Source organism: Pithys albifrons, chromosome 6 (genome assembly GCF_047495875.1).
Source record: "Pithys albifrons albifrons isolate INPA30051 chromosome 6, PitAlb_v1, whole genome shotgun sequence".
In the NCBI taxonomy this organism is placed as follows: Eukaryota; Metazoa; Chordata; class Aves; order Passeriformes; family Thamnophilidae; genus Pithys; species Pithys albifrons.
Genome location: NC_092463.1, coordinates 48,012,426 through 48,034,944, shown reverse-complemented (window position 1 = coordinate 48,034,944; position 22,519 = coordinate 48,012,426). Strand labels below are relative to the sequence as shown.

General features: G+C 39.3%; 1 protein-coding gene across 9 annotated transcripts in view; it reads right to left on the bottom strand.

Annotated features, from left to right (window-relative positions):
- LOC139673312 (mucin-5B) overlaps positions 1-22,519 on the bottom strand; it is a 63,331-nt gene that overhangs the window by 40,713 nt on the left and 99 nt on the right. For 4 of the 9 annotated variants that reach the window (XR_011698092.1, XR_011698091.1, XM_071558772.1 and 1 more), the window contains exons 1-16: positions 16,500-16,738; positions 16,146-16,283; positions 13,807-14,005; positions 11,852-12,107; positions 10,336-10,450; positions 9,631-9,718; positions 8,161-8,294; positions 7,536-7,761; positions 6,644-6,769; positions 5,482-5,599; positions 4,117-4,255; positions 3,434-3,535; positions 2,347-2,416; positions 1,962-2,099; positions 1,090-1,254; positions 164-258 (exon numbers count right to left, since the gene is read on the bottom strand). Coding sequence is in view for 7 of the 9 variants with exons in the window: in XM_071558772.1 (XP_071414873.1) it covers positions 164-258; positions 1,090-1,254; positions 1,962-2,099; positions 2,347-2,416; positions 3,434-3,535; positions 4,117-4,255; positions 5,482-5,599; positions 6,644-6,769; positions 7,536-7,761; positions 8,161-8,294; positions 9,631-9,718; positions 10,336-10,450; positions 11,852-12,107; positions 13,807-13,888 (1,854 nt within the window). In the remaining 2 variants the exon portion in view is untranslated. Of the gene's footprint in view, positions 1-163; positions 259-1,089; positions 1,255-1,961; positions 2,100-2,346; positions 2,417-3,433; positions 3,536-4,116; positions 4,256-5,481; positions 5,600-6,643; positions 6,770-7,535; positions 7,762-8,160; positions 8,295-9,630; positions 9,719-10,335; positions 10,451-11,851; positions 12,108-13,806; positions 14,006-16,145; positions 16,284-16,499; positions 16,739-16,814; positions 16,853-22,519 lie in introns of those variants that run through there. The other 5 variants (XM_071558773.1, XM_071558774.1, XM_071558776.1 and 2 more) reach the window with 5 other exon arrangements.

The following is a 22,519-nucleotide window of genomic DNA, read 5'->3' as shown; positions in this document are numbered from 1 at the left end:
CTTATTTTGCATAAACTCTCGTTTCATTATTTTCTCTAATCAACATCAAATTCTTTGGGAGGCAGCACTACTGTAATCTATTTCACTCTCCTAGGCCAGATCAGCTTCATGGCAGATTGGTCTCTGGACTAGATTACATGGCCCATTTAGACCAGTGACTTACCTTGATGTACACAGAAGGGTCTACAACAGAGTGACAGACAGCAAACACACTGCTTGTATTAGACAGAAGAGCACACCAGTGCTGGGCAAATTTTTCTGAAGTGGGGAAAAATGTCTTTAGTCACTTAAACCACATTACTATTTGCATCAATATTCATATCTTGCACCACATAGAACTAGAATGACCCGAAGCATTAGATAATGCTGGATGGAATATCAAAGTGATGAGAACAGTTGGAGGGGTGACCAGCCATCTTACTAAAAGGAAGGTTTCATCTTCCAAGTATTAACATTATTACTGCAGTTGGGTTGGCAGAACATCTAAAAAACCTCCCCATTTTCATTTTTCATCAAACTTTCCTATTTCTTTACAGTCAGGTAATTTTTTGTAGTCCAGCAATAACATCAAGCATGTACTAATCAGTAAGCAGCGTGGCTATGAGCAGTAGCTTTAATTACATGTGACAATACCTAGGAGAGCACAGTCTGCACTCTATATCTATCCAGATCTGGTCAAAGTGAGAAATTGGACAGGGCACCTAGTACAGTACAATGCTTCCTTAAGTCAGTATAGCTGATAACTTCTTCCTTTTGTCTTCAGCACAGTGGTAACAACCTAGATAGGATGAAACTTTTGCCCAAATATTGACAAGCTGTCCCTTAAATCCAAATTGCTCTTATTGATGCTGTGTGTGCTTTTCAAGTCATCTATGAAGATGATGTTGTCTCTTTTTCTACAGCAGTGCCATTTTTGTTTTAAAAGCAAAGCTGTAATCTTAAAGACCTGAAAAACCCAATGTATCTTCTTTAGTAATAGCCTCCAAGACAGAGGTATTTGGTGTTTATGGAATTTTTAAAGCTTTTTTTGATTATCTATAACGTGAACAATATTTAGCATTGATAAATCGGGAATGAAAAGCCTGGTACCTTTATCCACACTGTTTGAACAAGGATCTTCAAAGCTGTCCTCAACATCAAAGCAGCTGGCCCTAGTTTTCCAAGAGTTACCAAAAGCAGCAGCTGAATCTTCCACAGCTCCAGTGGCTGTTCTGAAGTCATCAGTCTGAATGTTATTGAAATTGCCACAAAGACCTTGTGTGGGAGGGGAGAAAAAAAAAGGCAAGGAAAAGAAAAGAAGAAATCACTACATGCATGGAAGAAGGAGTGGCTTCTAAATGAACACTCAACTCCATAATGGACCTCATCTGAGAGAAACCCATTTACCTTCAGAGACTTCCTGATGTTCCCACAAATCAGATAGGACCTTTCTCTACAGTGTCATTATTATTTTTCTTCATTACAGTAACACTTAGTGATAGCACAGAGATTGGAAGCTGCTTAAATATGCTTCTGTAAACACTGACAGACAGAGAAGTACCTTCCCCAAAGGTTTACAAACAAAGGAGATGGCAAAAGAAAAACAAAATGGGTCAGAAAGACAAGATGCAATCCCATTTCACAGATAGGAAACAGAAGCACAAAAAGTTTAAATGATGTAAACAGGAGATTGGTGGCAAAACCAAGTAGATTGTCTGCATTTCACAAGTCTCTGATTAAGGTATTTTTAAACAGATAAAATCTAAAAGACCTGCACACAGAAAACATCACAGAAATTACCTAATTTTCTTCAGAAATTGAAGGATTTAGCCAATGCTTCGTTTCTGGAAAGCTATAGATCTAACCAGCAGTTCTAACATATCAAAGTAAATATAAAACCTAATGTTTTGTTCACTTAAAGTGATAGACAAGCAGCTATACCTCAGTTAAAGAGAAAACTGAAAGAAAATTTTGTGTCCTACCAGATGTATGATTCTGAAAAGAATGATCAACTGTTATGGAGAGCTGCATTACAGGTTTCATTTGCACTCGAATCTGTACTCCAACTGAGGTCAAGATTTTGGTGAAAAATGTAGATTGTCTGAAGATGGTGATGCCATCTAAAGAAAAAAGAAAAAAAAAGAAAATACTTGTATGCGCTTGCAAATATTTATGAAGCTGAGTAAACAGGAATATCCATTTAGCAGTGCATCCAGTATAACACAGGAATTCCCAGGAAGTCCCAGACCCAGTATCTACCTAACAATGAGTAGAATCATGTACTTTTCAGAGAAAGGAGCAGGAATCCCTTTGCAAATACATGTAGGCTACTCCAGAGAAGGGGTAGGGATGAAGAAGGGCATTTACCTTGGCTGACTGGCAGCTTCACAATGAAATTGTTCATGTAGATATTTCCACAGGAACATATTCTAATAGACTGCAGAGAAAAAAAAAAGCCCACATGACAGCATGACAGCATGACAGACAACAGTAATCTGACAAGCTTCGTGATCTTTAAAGAGTAGTGTCTTCAAAACTCGATCACCCCTGGGGTCGATGTAACTTAGTGTCCAGACACTATAAAATAACATAGGCCATAAAAAGATATGAAAACCCTCTCTGTAAGCAATAGCTTTGATTGAATGCTCTCATGTACCAAAAATGCTAGCCATTTTTTGAGAACTGCAAGTGAGATGTTCTTCGTAGGTTTGGATACACTTCACTGGAAATGTAACATACGCAAAATGAGAGCTATCCGACTCAAACTCCCTCAGTGGTCAGTGGAGGGAGATAGGCCCCTCCAAAAGAGCACCTCATACCTGAGGTAGGTTGACTTGTCCTTAGGAGGTGCCCATCTTCCTTTACTGACTATAGAAGTAGGTTAGGATGTCAAATCTCCTAACTAGGTTAGGACTGTACCAGCTAAACTCCAGGTAGACCAAATGGATCTGTATAACCATATGAGTGTATAACTACCAGTCCTAATTCAGCTTTCTCTGAATTTAGTTTGACTCATGCCATAATCCTCAGTAGAAGCCTTTGGCCTTCATTTGGAGAATTCTGCTACTTGACTTCTTTCATTAAGAAAAACCTGAGGACCCAGAAGTGTTGTAAAATAAAGAGGATATTTTGCTGTAGTAAAAATCTTTCAAAAAGAAACAAATGAATTAGTTTGAAGTCATGAAAAAAGAGAGAGAATGTTGACTAGGATAATTTTTAGATATCTACCTCTAAAGAAAATTAAAAATTCAGAATTCAAAAGAAGTGGAATGGAAATAACTCTAGTAGAACAAGCCCAACAAACACTACCATTGCATCATGTGCTGGTATCAATCTTCCAGTCTCAGAATAGCAACAGATCAAAATGAATCCATTGTGTTAGAGAAATCCTATATTTGAACCTGAATAAAAGTGACTTATTATGTCTCATTAATTACTAAAGGCAAATACTCACAGTTTTTCCTAGTGTGACTAATACATTCTTTAAGCAAGTCATTGTCTTTGATGTCCCACACTGAATGATCTCTCCGATCACCACAATTGTGTCATCAGTGTTCTGAAAAGACATGAAAACAGAGATGCACAGACATTGTTACAGTATAGGAGCTAGAGTTGAAAAAGGGTCTCTGAAAGGCTAAGATGGAATAATGAAACAATAAGCGTATTTGGTCTCTAACTGCAAACTGCGTATTTCATTGCCAAAATCAATAATATTCACTTATTTTCCTCTGCATTTTGTTTCCTTGCTATCAGCCTGTGTGGATCTCATATTTGCAGACAGGCATATTTAATCTTTTTGCAGAGAATTTTGCTCATACACTTACTTTTGACAATCATACATAAAGAAAACTTGAGGAGAAATGCTTAAATCTACCCTAATACATCCACTAACAAAATAATTTCACTTTTTAAAAAGTACCACTGTGTTGAAGGTGCAAAACTTTGAAGCTAAGCCTCAACAATTGACATGCAATCCGTTGCAAACTGGAAAATTTATGGGGTTTAAGACTGAGTATGTGTTGAAGTGGTTTGCTGGATTGGGTTCATTTATTTAAATTAAGTCACATAAAACTCCACTACAGTTTAATGCTTCATGCCACTCAATAGGTTTAGGAGTGAGTGGGAGACTGTTCATACCTTAGCTAGAACATAATGACAGTTGCCATGAAAATTGAACCTCTTGTTATCAAATGTTGTTATGTGGAATCCTCCATCTATGTGGCAGCTTCCTGAACAGGGCAGAGAGATACAGCTCCAGTGGCCTCCATTGCAAGTACTGTACAAAACCCAAGAAAGGGGAGTTAGAACAAGCACAGCTCCAAGGGAGCAAAGGTGATATGATATTTCAACCTGCACAGATGCACATCCTATGTCATTTTACCTTGTTATTTGTTTTATTGAAACCCAGTGGGAGGAAGACTTTGTATTAGGCCCTTAAATTGTGAAGGTTGAATGCCTCTCAATGATAGAGTGAAGAGAGTGAACTGCACTGGGCTTTGAACTCGTTCCCTCAGAGAGATGCTGAGATGGTCAAGCAAGGAATGTTTTTCAGGGCCTACATGGTTTACTTGACTTCTTAAGGAAAGAAAACTTCTTCAAGCAGGATCTTGCAATGTTTTGTGCTACTGATACAACTGTCCAGCAAGTTGCTGACGCAACGTTTCAGGAGCTAATTGTGGAGGACCTGAGATAATGAGCAGTTACAGTTCTTATACCTGAGCACACAAGGGGAAAACTGTCCCACCATTCAGGCTCAGGCTTTCAGAGGAGTAAGGGAGGATGTGGCTAGATGGAAACCACCCAAACCTCAGTAAGTTCAGTTACTCAAAATTGCAGGAAATACTAATCCAAAAGGATTTGCAGAACATCTGTCCTACCGCTTCATGCATCACAACACATCTAATTCCTCCTTAAAGTAAGGGTCAGGCTTATGGTCAAGAAATGAGGGTGTGTCACAGGAGCTCAAATAATGTATACAACTGTTCATTCACTAAAGGTATACCAGAACAAGAAATAAAACTGTTTTGAGAATAATATACCTAAGTTTGTATCACCTTTCACTAGTGCAGAGTGGAGATGGGTTCAACCTACTAGCTTTATTCTGAATCAAATCGTTCTCAAGGATGAGGTCTTTTGAGATCCAGGCCTTTAACAACCTTTGCAGATCCAGAGGTGGTTGAAAAGGTCACTTATTAACGTCTCACCTCACTCTAGTGGCCAATGTCTCTGAAATACTCAGCAAAGAGTCTCAGTTTTCTGCATTCTGAAGTCTTAAGCTCAGTTTTTGCAACCAGTTTCCAGTGAGGGTACTAATAACTATGTAAGGTTGAGGACTGCCTCCAAGTTTTCCTGTATTGTTGAAATTCAGACCCAAACTTTGCATCGTTATTGAAGACAAATGTCAGAAAAAGGAAAAAAAATTATGAAAGTACAAAATGCAACTCCTCAATGCACAGAAATAATAGTTCTGCCTTGTTAGTGCAATTAGGATCATAACAGTACCAGTTTTGGCAGGGAGTAGAGTAAGTTCCTCCAGATGAGTAGACTTTGCCTTGAAACATACAGGGGCAGCTGTCTCTGGGGATGCATTTCTTGCCACCAAGGTCATCAAGGATAGTTCCTGTTCAGATATATTGGCTAGTTAATATTCCTTTGATGAGTCTGGGAAACACCATCAAGGAAGATTAGAGTAAGGAAAAAACTCTGGAGTATTCAGCGTTTCTTTAAATGAATGGGATGATGGCTTGGCTTCATGAGCAAAGATTTGGGAAGTGCTCTACCCACATGGGTGTGTCCTTCCAGACTGCGCAGTGGATTTTTTAGGTGAGGCACAGCGTGCACAGAACTGGCCCCACCGTTTAACTCCTAAGGTTCATCTGCCGGGGCTGAGTGAACTTGGACGGTGACAGTGAAGTCCTTGGGACTAGAACCTGCAGCCCCTGGTATTGCCAGGAGATCTCCCATCCAAGTACTAACCGGGGCTGACCCTGCTCAGCTTCCAAGATCTGACAGGATCAGGCGTCAGGGTGGCATTTAATTGCCTTAAATGAATGGGATACTTTTTAAGGAAAACACCACACCAGGCCCTTTCAGATGGGATTAACAGGTGGGAAATACTTCTTACCAGAGCTCAAATGAAAGCAATGCAGAACTCAAAGAATATTTACTGTTATGGAATTTTTCCACTGTCACAGGATTATCAAGTGCCAGATTGCAAGGATGCAAGCCGGTTTCCATCCATTTCTAGTAGTGAATCTGACAGAAACCAGAACCTCATCTTAGAGTCTATTTCATGTGCTAATTTACACATGCACATACCTGGAAATGCACTTATGTTATGTGTCACTTAAACTACATCAAGATTTAGTCTCATAGCAAAGAGGCATCTCACCAGACATCTTCATGTTCATTCTTACTGTCTAGAGAAAACCTCTTCTCTTTCTACATCTGCACAATTTTTTTTTTTTTTTGCTGTGTAGTCCTCAGAAATCTTCCTCTTTCTCCTCCATTTTCAGGATCTTTAATGTTTACAGATCTAGTTCTTCCAAGTTAAATTATACTAGAAGAAACAGTTTATTTGTTGTGTAAAATGTTAAAGAAAGGGAACAACCTCTCTCTTTATTGCCTGATGTGTGTGATCATTGGGAAAAGTGAACTGCCTTACCAGGAGGACAAAAACAGCCATCTGTACATGGGGCTTTACAGATCTTGCTCCTTTCTGGATCTGCACATGTGTCAGCACAGGAGTTTCCACATTCCATGTATTCCATGTTGTTTGGGCATTCCTGATCTGCAAGACCAAGTGAAAATGGAATATGTTAATGATGTACTTATAAGATTGCTCAAATCATTGCATCACTTCTTCCCCCTTTCCTCCATATCTTGTTTGCAAGACCTGCTATCCAGAAATGTCATGTTTGTTTAACATCTAAAAGAACTTTTTATGGCCACTCTTACTTTATCTTTGGACAGAACAGTACTGCTGTGAAATAAGAGCTATTTTACCTTATCTTACTAGCTCAAGGCTGGTTGAAGTAATGATACAAGCAAAAACCACCAGAATCGTTTATGGAGTCATAATAGTTTATTTTTGCCTGAAGCATTAGTCATTGTGGCATTGTGGCACCCACACCAGCAGTTTGGGTGAACTAGCTGTAGCCTTCCCCGTGGATTTACAGTGATTTCCTGCTCAGTGGCTGGACTATGGAGTATGAAAGCATAGCATAAGCTAAGTACTAACATATTATGTTTCTCAGTAAGTACTTCTGTCTAATAGTCAACATTTGAAATGAGGCTATTCATGAGTTAATTGTGCCTGGTAAAATCCAACAAAAGAATTGGAGAAAAGTTAGTTATAAGAAGGAGGGAGGCAATATCAAGCTATAGTTCTAATTTATGAGGCAAAATCAAGTTAAATTTCTAGAAGTTTTCCCACTAACAATGTTTCTGTCAAAGTACTTCTACAGGTGGATTCATAGTAGTTAACACTGTTGCTTCATTGGAATCTTGCATAAATGTCTAACCTGGAAGAGCTCTCCAGAGCAGTAGTTACTTACAGCAGAGTTCTTTGGTTCTCCATTCCCCAGGGTCTCCCTTCCTCAGAACACAGTCTCGAGAGTACTGGTTTAAAGTGCTGCATATGCAGCTGGAAACCAGATCAGAGTGAGAAGAGTTAACTGCACAGTGGCACATATCTTCAGCACAGGTCTCTACGTAGTCATCAAATGCAACCACTCTGGGGCAGTTTCCAAAACGGGACATAAGTTTCTTGCATCTTTTTTTCTGTTAAAAAGAGAAAGGGAAAGAAAAGCAGTATTTGACATTTTACAACTTTTCAGGCTTGTGGGTGATGCATGCAAGTATTGATGACACAATTTCAGGGTCATAGGATAATTCAAGTTGCAAGGGATCTTGGGAGGTTATCCAGTCTAACTTCTGTCATGAAGTCCTTTTTCTTGGACTGGAAGCTGTCATTTAATTGTACACTTTCCCACTTTCTATTTCTTTAACATTATAATAGCATATTCTTTCAGCTATAAGATCACCATTTTGCTCAAATTCATGTGTAGAGTCCTGAAAAGTTCAGTTTAGTGCATGCTCTGTAATTAACACTTGTTTCAACACAGTCTCTCCAGTACTAGAGTTCAGGAGGATTTGTATTTCTTGGTCATATATACTTACATATATACCGCATCTATTGTCTTTCCTCCTAGGATGTCTTCCACTGTGGTCATCTGGACTCACATCAGCACATTTTTGTGATGGATCCTCTACTTTGTGGAAGTTCCCAAACTGTCTTGGATGCATTTCATACCCTGCAAAATCCCCAGATGCACCTCAGTAACTACTTGCAATTCTTTGGATCAGTTAATGGGCTCTAAAGATGCATTTAATCTTTGGGCTCTAAGACGGTATGCACTTCACCAAATGCCCAAATTTAACCAGCATCCATATTATAGAAGACAGCCTAATATAACTTCTGCTGAGCTAGAGACAGGAGTCTGGCATATTTCCACCAAGGCCTACTGTCAGCCTGGACATTTAAAATCACATGAGACTCTTGACCTTCCTATTGCATCTCATCATTTCCAAAGATTTCTGTTTGTTAAGGGTGTATTTGATCTTACAGAATTTTGTGTTTGCATGTATAATAGTCATACATTTAGCTTGCCTTCTACTATCAGAACCTAATGTAAAGCCTTAGAGGTGTAATTTTGTAATTCTGCCTACTCATCCCAGAGAGAAGGATGTATTGGGAGCAGAAAGGGAAAATGTGGGAGGCCACATGGTCCCTAGGTGCAGGAACCTGTTACGTGTGGAACAAGATGCATATAAGAAGAGTTTGATTTCTTAGAGCAATGCTTCTCTAAGCAGTATAAAACTGTTGCTTCAGAAAATTTTGAGCCATCTTTAGCTTTTATCTATTGCCATTGTGAAGTAAAGGAAACAAAAATTACTAAGATGCATCCAAAACTTCATACAAAATACAAAAATTACTCCCAAATCTATTACCACAAATTATATTTTTAATAAAATTTCAGAATTCTTTATGAGTGGGTAAGGTAGATGACAATATTCTTCTGGTGACTTAAGAAGCACACGTATTAGATGCAGGGATGTTGTTATTCCCTTGGCTTCAGTCCTGCAGTTAATATCTCAGGATGCAGGTTTCTTACCACTCACAATCTGCTGGAGGATTGCAGCCTCAGCTATTTGCAATATCTGAAGATGTCAGTGGATGGCACCACAGTTTCTTCAAAGATGCTCAGTGACATCTCGTGTGACTTCTCTGATGCTTTCATTTCATTATAGAGGCAAAACCAGTCACATGTTGAATGATTAAAGTGGAAAATCCAGATCAGAAAACACACTTGTGCATTTGCTTAGTTTGTCAGTATCAGTGGGAAAACTGGCAAGGCTGCCACATGATGGCCAAGCAATTAATTTGGGTCAGAGAGGTTTGAGACTCTTGTGAGTTTCAAAACATCAGAGAAGCCCAAACCATCCCAGAACCTCTTAAAATACATCTGTATATGGAAATGTTCATATGCCTGTCAGGAAATCTGAATACCTGCTAAATATAGAGATATCAAGTTTCATGACATGTATTGAGGTCTGTTCTAGGTGGAATATGTTGTATTTATGACCTACCATCCAAAATCAAATCATTCTTCTCACTGCCATCATAGTTCCCACATAAACCACATATTTTCTCTTTATATGTTTCTTCTAGGTCCAGCTACAAAAGAAGAATCAGAGAGTTTAAAGGATTTCCCCACATCAACAGCATATTTTACAAAGTGGTTTGTGCAGAGATGCTCATTCCCAATTTGTAGCAGTCTCCTTTTCTTTTATAAACCTGTCATAAAACTTACCCATGGACAGGTTGAATCCAAATGGGAAGATAATCCTCTAGAAACTGTCATTCCTACCTATTAAAGAGGTAACTGAAGCATGCTGAATACTGGTATAATCCATGACCAAGGTCTGAACAGGGACAGACAGATTACTTTCCCATGCAAGATGTGCATTAGACAGAGGGTAACTAGCAAGTCAGAGCTGGATGGACTGTCTGTGTTACTGCCAGTGCCCCATGGAGCAAGGAAGTAACTACAGATAATGTTACATTCAAGATTAATAGTGGCAACTTTAGTCACTTGAAATGCCTAGGGGTTGTGACTTCCTGTCCCTGCCCCATGAAACTTTTACCTGGTTTGGCATTTCCCTATCAGTTTATGGATACAGTAATCCCTCCCTCCCACAATTTTTTTTATCAACAGAGTGCCTGCATCCAGCTCTGCTTTTCATCATTGATGAGTTTCACCAGGAGAAACAAAACTAACTGGCTGTTCATACTAGGAGAGTGTCAGCCCAGTTCCACTTGAGTGTCAGGCCCAGCTTGGAAGTGACTTGTAAGTAAGTACATGTGTCCTCCATCAGGATGCTCTTCAAGCTGAAGGGCATGGCAATCCTGAAAATTAGAGGGAACAAAAGAGATGTATTGAAAAAAAAAGACTGATTAAATCCTCATAGAGATATAGGAACTAAATCTAGAGTCAAAGGAACTAAATAAGATATGGGAACACCCAGGGTCACCCAGTATTAAATTTAGGTGTGATCACATTGTCCACTGTGACCTGTTACTAACCTTAACCCACACCACAATGTATTTTGGTCATTTGTCTACACATCGGCCACTGAACAGATACCAAAGTAACTCTGCTTGTTTACATATCCTAGGACCTAACCCAAAAGTTTATAGGAACAAGAAAAACTGCACTCCACATGAGGACACTGGAGGCTATCATCCCTCCAGGATTTCCTTGACATTTAGGATTCAGAGAGATGTAAGAAGATCTCTGTTCTGTTACTCACATGCTGATACAACTTGGACCTACATTAGTTTTCCATCTTACCATGAAAATTACTGTTCATTTTCTCACAGTCTGAAAAACTTAGAAATTCGGAAGATGGCTAAAATTTAGGATAATTTTTTTGTCCCTTTGATTTAGGAGACATGGCTTTTGGTACCATAATTACAACTGAGTGATGGATGCTATTCTATATTTGGTTGTTTCTAGAAGGATGTCAAGGCTGAGAAGACAGCCCATATGCTTGCAATTTTCTCTCCAACAAGATTGTAATGGGTTTTCCCAAAGATTGTCTTTGCTCTTCATAATTATATTATAGAAGCAGAACTCTGCACTTCTCATGAGGACTGCCCTTAAAATTGTGCCCAACTTTCAGCTACTGTTGCATATGACTTTTTACTTATGGGGTATTTTTACCCTTCTGATTGCAATTTCCTTTCTGAATTAAAGGTGTGGATTTTGACTTCTGAAAATTCTGGGTTTTTTCTATAAGAAGATCCTAGGGCAAGTTCTGATCTGCAAAGCAGTGCAATTTTCTAGACTAATCTAGCTGGAAACAGAATCTTTTCCTGAAAGGACCATCTGTTACTGAATTGCAGCATACACTAGGGTTAGTACCACAGAAATAATGTTTTTAGAATAAAAGGAAACAGCTTCCACAAAATGTAAATTTTCTATAAATAAAATGTTGTGGTTTATAAGCTTCCCTCTATCCCTGCCTCCCAAATCAAAGCAACATTGAAGAAACCCACACCTTCTGTTTTTATAACATACACATTTCCTTTTGCCTAACTCATTGTTGTTTATTCCTGGGAGATGTAGTTTAAACGCTTCTTGCTTCCTCCATCACTATGGGGTGAACTCTTCACAATACCTTATTTAAAGAGCTATGAACATACCACACACAGCCATTTGCACCTCTGCAGAACAGGACCACTTTCTAGATGTACCACCAGCTGCTAACACAGAGCAGTTAAAACAACAGTACAGTCTTCACTCACTTGTTCCCGTTCACGGTGATGCCTGTCTCTTTCACCTCCAAGATCAGTCCATCAATGGTGACAGTGAAGTAGATCAGGAAGCTATTCTTGTCACTGCGTCTGATCTGAATGTTAAAGTCCTGGTAGCTGTCATTGCAGTGTGAAGCGAAGACGTATGTGCATGTTCCAGGAAAAGTAAACTTAACATGGTCAAACGTATGAAAGTGGAAATTGCCCCAGGTGGCACATTCACTCCTACCAACAGTAGAGACCTGGACTAAAGAAAAAGTCATAGGAGGAGAGCTTAGAAATTCATCCCATATGAGGATGGGATTTGGCTTTGCCTTTTTTTATTGAAAAACATTAAAGGAGAGATTTTCAAAGGCAAAAAGTAAAAGCTCCTGGAAGATATTAACTTGTGGAAAGCAGTTTCATCTCACTGAGTTTTGACGTCCAAGACAGATACCTTCAGTGTAAGCAGATTAGCTCCGGCTCCTTTAAGTTAACAAGAGCAGAACAGGTTCAGCTTCCATACCTTACATATCTGCCTAATAAGAGGCTCAAAACTGCATGCATTTCTCCAGTCTATAAAGATTATGTCAGTATTTACACTCTAGACCCATTTACACTGTAGATTTCTAAAGTGAAGTTAGGGGAATCCCTTCCTGGATATCTAAATCTCATTTCTGCTATTGAAATGCTGCTTCATAACACAGGCAAAACTTCAGTTTAAAGTCTTGTACTGAGGCCCTTCTGGGAGATGTCACAGGTGGCATGACTCTACAGCAAAACAACAGCTGCTGATCTCATGGTTGAGGCTGCTACCACCTTTAGTAGTCAGCTCAGAGCTACTTGTTTTTTCTTCTCAACCAAACTTTGGACCTCTAAGTTGTACCTCTGTCAAAGCTGTAGGCAAGTACTCAGTGCGAATAACATATCACTTCCAAAAGTAGTTTTCATACCACTGAGCTTCACAAAGACAACATGAATTACCCTGAATTAAATGATATATGCTTGCTACAAAATGCTTTTGGCATTTCTTCTAGGCCTATCTGAAAGCTTGACAAATGCAAATGGGCAAATTTCTTTGTGCTGTTTAGGTAGCACACTTAGGAATGTCAACATAGCAACATCCATGACAGATTAAATAAAAAAGTAATGTAATAAAAAATATTGAATTCAGTGAACTCTAAAGTATCATTAGATATTCCTGCCTAAGAATCAGCAGGGGAAAACTGAGGAATTCAGATCTCAATGCTAGAAATGTGCAACACAACCTCAAGTGCCAAGAAGTCCTTACAGAAACAGTCCCTTTTTAAAGGAACTGTTATTTGCCACAGGTGGTTGCAGCACTAAAGTGGAGTAGGGCAATTTAGCACTTTTCCACACAATAATGAGGGCAAATGAGAAAGTTTGGCTATTCTTGGAAGTGGAATTGCTAGAATTACTAAGGCAGCAATGAATGTTACATAAATTGTTTGTGTATTAGACAGTTGGGAAAAGAGTAAGACATTCAAAATCAAACCAGGAGGCAGCAGTGCAGAAGACCACAAAATTGTGATTACTCCTAATACAGCATTTCATACTGGTCAATCAAGCCTCACTGGAATTATAATATATACTTCTCCTATAAAGAATATATGTGAAATATTTTGAAAAGGGTGTCACCATTTATTTTTTTGTGTATGTGTGATACAAACTGCATCCAGAGGGTCTCCTCTTAAAGATTAGTCTCTTAAGACCTAAAACAGTTGATACGTTACCTAGTAATGAAAGAAAAAAAGTAAAATACTTAAATGGTTGACAATAAGGATGAAAATGTAAAATGTTAAACAGTATCTGGTATGTCTGGTATGTCTGGCATGTCTACAGCTCTTACATGAATATGTTACACATTTTCATTTGTCAACTCTATTTTTCACCTATGGAGAGCAATATGAGAGCAAGCAATCTGAAAATTAGATTTTTTTCCTTACCTATCTGAATGGGTTCTTTGCCCTGGCAACAACTCCAAATTAGGCAGAAGATCCAAAATGATCTCCCCTTTTTAATTTCCATCTTGCCATGGAGTGGTAACTTGAAAATCCTTTCAGGGAAGTGTTTTTTCTTGGCTTAAGGACAGATTTTTATAGTCCAGAAGTCTGGCATGAGAACAAAACATTGGTGGCAGGGTCCCTGAAAGGTGGAGCTTCATTAAATTTTCTTTCATTTGTTCATGATTAGCACCCAGCAACCTCCTGTCTTTCAGAACAGACAGGTATCCAGTTCCCTCTTGCTCTATGGGGAAAGAGAGCTGTCCTTTTCTAATTTTCTTTTTTTCATATGAGTCTTCCCATCCTCCTCCCACAGTGTTGTTATTTCTTTGGCAACTATAGTTTTTCTTAACATCTGATTTGTTACAAGTAATCACTGGCCTCTTTTCAGAGTTTTTCTCTGGCTTACACTTCAGCCTTGTCCCCCAGCTCAAGGAAATGTATTTGTTGCCTCTGCTAGCTTAGTGGTGACTTCTAAACTTTAGAGCAAAAAGTAGTGTACGGTCAAACATAATGTAGGGTTTATTTAGAGCAAAACTTTTTGGGAAAAAGGCATTGTCCTTTAAGAAGTGCATCCAAAATATCTTACAAAAAAATGCCAGAGACTTACTGCTGCAAGAGAGGAACAGCATTAGTCCACAAAGTGCAAAAATTCTCACCTGTACTGCACAAATGGGATTAAATCACACCAGTCAATCATGGGAAGTTATTATTTATGCACACACAGGTGGTGGTTTCTCCAAACATCATAAAGAACCAGTGCCCAAGTCCCATAAAAATGTAAACCACAGTTCATTCCTTCACCTCCTAAATTGTGCTCCTGCAAAAGCGTCCCTTGGTTCTATTAAAGTACTTTAACACCATATCACATAGCCATAAAAAAGGCACTGGGCTCAGTCATGAGCTCTGCAATTCACTGTAGGACATCCTGTTGCAGACATTTGATATCAGTAATTTTAGAGTCTCTTCTAAGGATTTACTTGCTTGATTGACACAAGTTGACCTAGCATTTCTTCACCTCATCCATGCCATGGCAGAACTGCTCCTGACAGAGAGGAAGCCTCTCACCTACTCCCAGCAAATCAAACACAGATAACACACCTCCAGCTTCTCCAAGCTCCTTTGGGACTACATTAATGTTAGAGGGATTGCCAGTAGTAAGTGTGCACAAATACAGTTTAAGGTTTCACCCCTGTTGCAGGGTCACAGATCGAGTCTGTCCATGCACCCATCGGGTAATATGCATGTCCGTCTGGTTGGCAGAGAGAAAGCTGGCTCTTAACAATAGTGAGCTTCTTGATCACTGCTTTACCAGGCTTTCTGCTGTTGACAAAGTTGAGTGAACCAAAGGCCTCCCACTGCTTCTTTCAGCTGCTGCACCCGCACAGTTATGAAGTGGCTTACAGAACTGCAGGTGCAAATGTCTTCCAGATGAAGATTTGCTGCTGCTGTTGCTTCAAAGAAAATCCAGCAGTAGCTGGTGAGACCATTGTGCAGTACATGAAACATGAGTTCATGTTACCCCTTTGCCACTGTCCGTGTCCCATTAATTCCATTGTCAGTCCCATTTGAAGCAGGGTGCTACTGGAAGGCAAAGTCTGTTCTTGAAGCCCTGCCATTTTGGCTGGAATACAGAACCAACAGACTTTACAGCACTGGGAATGAAAGTAATGGACTCATGCTGCTTTTCCTTTTAATCTAAACACATCTTTCCTGCTGATCTCCGTTCAAAGAGCTAGAAAGTAAACCATAAGAATATCTAGAGAATAAACCTAACCATGAGAATATGACATTGTAGGTATGAGGATGCTCTGAAACTCAATGCAGTGCAACACTAACAACTCAATTTCATCAGATTTTCACTGGAACTTTCAAACTGAGTTCTTGCTCAGGCCACAGAACGGGGCAGGTGTGGAGAAGGCCTTTGAAGCTCAAAAGGAAAAGCACATAGATCAGTAGACCACAGAGACAGACTAAGAGAGTTTAGTCGAGGATAAAGGTGGAAAGCCAAAAGCTATTAATTTTCCAAAATCAAAATTAGTGACAAAATTCAAATGCAGGACTCTGCTGAGGTGGAGTCCACAATTTTTAAATAATGGTCCTCTTCATTTTTCAATCCCACCCAAGAAATAAAGGCACCTATTTCATTCATTTCAGTAAGAGAGAAGAAACAACAATCAGACTCTAGGACTATGATTCCTGACCCTAGAAAAAAATACCTTTATTCCCACTGAGAAGCAGAAAAGCAGCAGGAAGCAATATTAACTACTTGTCAAAGGTACCTTCAGGTTGGAGTGGTTCTTTGATGACAAATACATAGTGAGGTTGACCATTGCAACTCCCAGCCCTTTGTCTTCTACATGTAGGGTAGCTCAAAAGATGTGATTTCCCACTGTAAGCCCCACTTAGCACTTAGAGGCCTAGGAAGAGCATGAAAAACACATGTCAAAACTGTGTTCAAGAAACAAAGAGAATAAAACAATTCATTTAACCAACATTCATTTATGCTCTACTCAGCAGAGAAATTAATGTCAGTCATCTGGGATCCTCTTCTGAAAAAAGGAAGAGCACAACTCTTGCTGCTCAGAGAAACAGGAAACTCAGTTGTCTTGCTCTGTACCTAGCCATTTTCTTACCTCTGCTTGTCTGTTCTGTCTTTTTTGCCATTCCTTTGCCATTTCTTGGTGAGCAGAGTTCCTGTCAGTGACTAACCAGAGCTGCTGCTTCTAGCTTCTCCACAGATACTGCAGGCTACACTCCTTAGAAATCACTGGATGCTTTACTCTCCTGCAATGATTTCAGGGCTGCTGGCAAGGGAAGGATATTTGCATTCAAATGAAGTTTTTATATTCAAGTGTGGCAACACTGAGGTTTTCAGAAGAAATACATGGAAGCAGTTCAGAAGGAAATTCAGACTGACAGGGGGCTTATAGACTATGTTGATCACTTACCACCGAATCATTGATATTGCTGGCATGCAAGTTATAACTATTACCCCCTGCAGTGACATACTGGGATTAATAACTCTTCCCTTTATTGGACCCTGTGGCATAAGATGCCTTCCCTCTTCTGCAGCTGTATTACCAAAAAGAACAATTCCTCTTGGCCCCTTTACCGCCCATTTCATGGATCATTTGCCATTAAAGGGTATGTGATTTTAGTAAATACAATGGGTAAATATTAACTCAGCTTCTTTGTCACCACTGACTCACTGAAGATAAACCGTCATGAAGCTAATGTAATACACCAGTGACTCACATCTCATACTTTTTGCTTGAAACTTGGTAAAGAGGCACTCAAAAAGAGGGCATTCAGTGGATTGATATCCAGCCACTGTACTGAAGTCTGGCAGTTGCATTTGTATAATTTCTTTCTGTCAAAAGGGAATTCAATACATACTGTAAAGCATTAAGGTCATCCTCAGTCTCTCCAAACACTGGTGGGGTTCAACTTGGAAATCCTCTAGTATTCCATTTCATTTTGAGCAAAGCTGGAACTACTTCTTAGAATGAGCATCCACTATAAAATTATGTTTTACAAGCACTGCCTAGATAATAACTCTAAAGAAATGATACATGCTTCATTAACAGGTAATGTTAGACAGGAAAACAATTCATTTGGATTTGGTGTCAAGCCCTCTTGTGCCAATAGTCCACATGATAAAAAGCATCTGAAGTGAATCTGGCAAAATATTTTACATAACTGATATCTAGAAAAATCATTAGTCCATTCTGAATTGCCAGTAAGATACAAAAAAGCACAGATTACATTTTTATTCTTTGTATGATATCATAACATTTAGGAAATTGACAATAAAAATTTATTTGACGCATCAGATTTGCATCTACCACTCATTTTGAAACAGCTATCAGTAAGTATAAGGTGATCTGCAGCAGGGAGTGGAAAAGGAAGGAATGGATCTCTGTCATAAATTGTCCATTAAAATACATGAAGAATGCCTTCAGTATTTTAATTGTGATAGGAAATGCTTGGACATTTTCTTACATTTTGCCTTAGAACAAACACAAAGCTCTTTAACCTCTCCATCTTGCCATGGGACTCCTTGACTTTTCATGAAATAATCAGGTATGTTAGTTTTTCCTGTTTCCAAGGAAAGAGTTCAGCTGCTCTTTGCTGTTAGGTTTTTGTTTGGTTATTTTTTTTTAAGAAGATGTAGATCTTTCAAAATCTATGTACAAGGAGTAATGACACGGCTGGTTGGTGTTCATGTACACAGGTCTCTTTGACCTATTGGCACTTCCTCACGCAAGAAAGACTCTCTGCATCAAAAGCATCTCCTCAGGAGGTTGGGCCCTTGAGATTTTCTACTTGAAAGATTTTTCTTTAAACAAGCTTCTTGGTGAAAAGTATGGAGTAGTAAAACAAAGGGAACCCAGGGCCCCTTGTGGGTAAGGATGTGAACTTTCTGCTAAATAATTAGAGCTTTGTGGAGTTTAGGCTAGAGCAGATTACACCTCTTTTTAAAAAAGGAATTTCTTATTTCATGAGTTCCAAGATAATTCATAAGAGGCCACTGTATACTTAATACAGAATTCTCTGTAACTCTGAAATTATATTAAATTACATAGCCAGTAACCATGTTCACTATAACTGAAAGTTACTGCAAGCCAAAAGAAAGGCTGAGAGATGGGGCAGAGGACAAGTTGAGGTGGGAAGCTAAGCAAATTTGGCCTGGTTTTTTTTCTTAAATTGGACTTAGACTATGTCTCAGTTAAGGACTCAATATAAAACTGTGTCAGAGCATTTCTACTGGATTCATGAGATTGTGATCCTTCCAGCATAAACTCTAATATTTTGCATTAGGCAGCTAACTTTTCTATATCATCGACGTTTCAGAGCTCACCTTATCTTGAACCCTATAGCCACTAAAATCAAAGTAGTTTTGTTGGTAGTTGAACACCAATTTCCTTTTGAATCCAAATGTCTATCCAGAAAGAGGAAAACCAAGAGAAATGGGGACACAGTCTTTCCCTAGGCCTCTGCTTAGCATGTTGTGGAAGGTAGAAGTAGGCCACCCAAGAACCCACTGCCCTTAGTGTGTTATGTTTTGCTCAGACACTCCATGTTTTTAAGGAGAAGAATGATCATACATCTCTCCTAGATTCTGCAGACAAAGGGCAAGAAGTGCTCAGCTACACTGGACCAAAGGGACAAGCTATTGAAATTTAACTGCTGTGTCAGGTCACAGGCACTGTGTAAAGTCACATTCCTCGGTCACTGTTCCTTTTGTTACTTTTTAAAAGGGAGCTGCATGAAACACAGGCACTCCTTCTCAATCCTTGCTCTGCCATACTTTACTTGATTTCTGTCAAATAGGGTAGTTGTATGTATGTTGTTTCCCTTAGGATCTGAGGTTTCTTCTCCAACTTGCTCCCCACATACATGCTAATTTTTGACATTTTGAAAACCTGTTATGCTTCTTATCATTATTCCAGACTTATGCCTTGATATAGTCAGGAGGAAGCTTCCTCTATGTGTGGAGATTAGCATTTGTGTGGCTAACTGAATTAGGCTCTCATGACCAGCTCTTCTGTTTAACCTTCAAGGCAAATGGGAAGGATTTCACCATTCAAATATTTCATATAATATGACCAGGAAAAAACTTTCAGAATGATCTTTTCAAGCTACGCTTTGTAAGAGTGCATATCACTGGAAGATTCATAATTTCCTGGAGCTAGAGAAGCTCAATGGCAGTTGGAAGAACTGACTTCTCTGCCAAATGTGGAGAGAAGACTAGAAAAAAGAGTGGCAAAAGGCAACATAAGGTGTTTTCTGTCTTTCGACTGTTCTGCAGCACAAAGATGTTCTAATTTGGAAGCTGTTGCTCTAAAGCAATATCAAAAATATACTGTGAGTTCTGAGTTCTACTCTTTTGTAGTTCTTTCAAAGTTTTGGGATATTAAAAATATTACAGTGGTGTTTTTCACTATTCTAGAGACAATTTTGTGAAAGGAATTCAAGCATTTTAGAAATTAATTATAAAATACTAGAACACTAAAGGACATTGTTTGAACATAACAGATTTTAAAAGGATCATGCTACAAAAGAACTTAAAGGATTTTCTACATTAATGATGGGAATATGGCTTATATAGCCTCATTGGACCTTAGTCTGGGAAGTTACCAGTTAAGAACACAGTTTTTTGTGGTAACTTGAAAAGACTGAGTTAATTTAGGAAATTTTGCCCTGGGAGAGGGCTGCTTAACTTGAAGAACTTGTTTTGCCTTAACTATCCTGCAAAACTTCTGCTGGGAGATGAAATTTCAGAAATTGTGTATCAATGTTACAGTTATTTAAATGTTTTCATTTTTTGCCAGACCTAAAACTCAAAAGAATTTTCTTGCCTATGATCTCAGACCTTGTAAATCTATTTCTGTCTCTTTTCACAGTATTTGAATTTGCTTTTCTAGACAAATGCAAACAGTGTATAACAAGCACAGTAACTGCATGATTATTTACTTAGGGCTTTGCCTTTGCTGAAGTCCTTTCACTGGGGCTTATGTACAGAGTTGTATGTGCTTAGTTCAGTGAAATGTGGTTTAGCAAAGTACAGTCAAACAGTAAACACACCGAAAATTTTATCTTACCCTTCCTCTCCTGCAGCACAAAATAATAATATTATATTACATAGTTATATCAGTAAGCAAGGTAGTTATTAGATAGGAAACCTCTATCTTGTATTATTTTTGGGAGAGTTCTTGGTTTGCATGTGGTCTTTTCCCTCACCTCTGAATCCCTTCTGCCTCACCTGAAATAACAGCAGTGATTTTCCATATTGCTAACAGGCACTTTCCTTTCTGCCCCTGGTATTCTCAAAACACTTCTCCAGTAATGGTTCATAAAACAACTGTGCTCACTTTATCAGCAAATCATTTGAGAACTCCTTTTTAACTCCAGAAGAAAGTTGTAACTATTGCTGTAGATTCATAGGAACAACACTGAGTTTGTAGTACATCTCCAGGTAATCATGAAGAAATTGTTTTAGATTCAAACTACCTTGGAGAAGAAGACTAGAACTGAGAACAAAACCCACGTGTTCCACAGATAATGTGCATTCCGCAATTTTCTTGCTTCCAGGGAAGCATGTAACCAACTGTAAGGAAGACTCAGGGTGTGTCTAATGGACTACTTGTGTATTTCCCACTCCTGACCCTGTGGTGGCACACAATGCAACAGAGCAAGGATCTCTTTTATCAGAGTGGTCAAGTATGTTGTGAGATGCCCTGGAGGCCCTCAGCTGCAGTGCTCTTTAGTCATGTGCAACAGTGCCCTTCCCAAGCTGCAGTCAACCCACTTGGGTTTGCTCCAGCAGTTGGTGGGGGTCTCCCACAGGTAGCTCTGTGTTGTGGGTAGCTTCCTTTAAGACTGCAGCTGCCTGGAAAAGGCTCCTCAAGCTTCCATCTGCCTTAAAGGACCCTGCTCCTAAGGCAAGAACTCAAAATCTTAACCAGGACGACCAGAGCAATAAGCATGCTACAGGTAAATCTCAGCTCCTGCCTGGAATGGGGAATTTCAGCCTACCCATGTGTGCCCTTCCTTCACTTCAGGAAAGCAGCAATAAGACCAAGATTTGGTTTGGGTTTGGATTTGGTTTGGTTTGGTTTGTTCATCAGAGTGTCAAATTAGTTTCAAGTATTTCTTTAAGAGCCTCAGGGACACATTCATACCTCATATTTAGAGGAACTCTGTTCACTCACACCTAGGGACAACATGACAAAGTGAGGCAAAACCAAGAAGCTCTTGAAGAGCAAGAGCTGAGACCTTGTTTTTTAGTGCCTTCAAAGGCTGTGTGGATGGAAATCCTACTTGCCTGTCAAGAAGGCTTCCTCATTTTTCAAGGCAAAACTAAAACTGCTAAGTATTAGGAGATGAAGAAAAAGAAACACACTAAAAAGAAATCCTTTACCAGCAATGAAATTGGGGGTCTAGATAGAAAGAGGAGATGAACACAGAACTCAGGCATGGAGACATGACTTGGGGCTCTTGCTACTCCTCCCTTTTCAGTAGACTCCAGAAGAGAAGGATATTCCTAGAGAATGGAGTCATACTTTGAGGACAGAGAGTCAAGCCCACTGCCTTCCAGCACTAACGATTTCTGAAGTTGCCAGTGTCTCTTGCAGTAGGTCCTGCCTAGGAAGACAATGGGATCAGAAGGTCCCACAATTTCCTCTGAGACCCCAAGTGCTGACATTGCCCTTTCAAGAGGGCAATGAGGATGATTTCTTCAGTTTGTGCACTGGGTTTTCCAGAAGAATTTCTGCTTGTGACCTGCACACCCAACGGCTCTTGCTTAAGAAACAAAATGTTTCATGGGATCAGATAGTACAGGCCTCCATTTACTTCCAAGAGGGTTGTGGAGGGGAAAAAACGTGCTGCTCACTGCAACTACTGCTCTTTATAGGAATACAGAATTAAGGCTTCTTTCCTTCCTTTCTGTCTGTGCTGGTTTAAAGGTGAACCAGCAGGGGAAATGAACTCACCACGAGAGAGATTATAAGTCAGACCTAAAATTTAATAATAATACTACAATAACAACACTGACACACAAGGGAGATTGCTTTCAACTCACAAAACCCCAGCAGTATAACCCAGTGTCCTGGGGCACAAACCCAAGGGGGTTTGTTTGCCCTTGTGC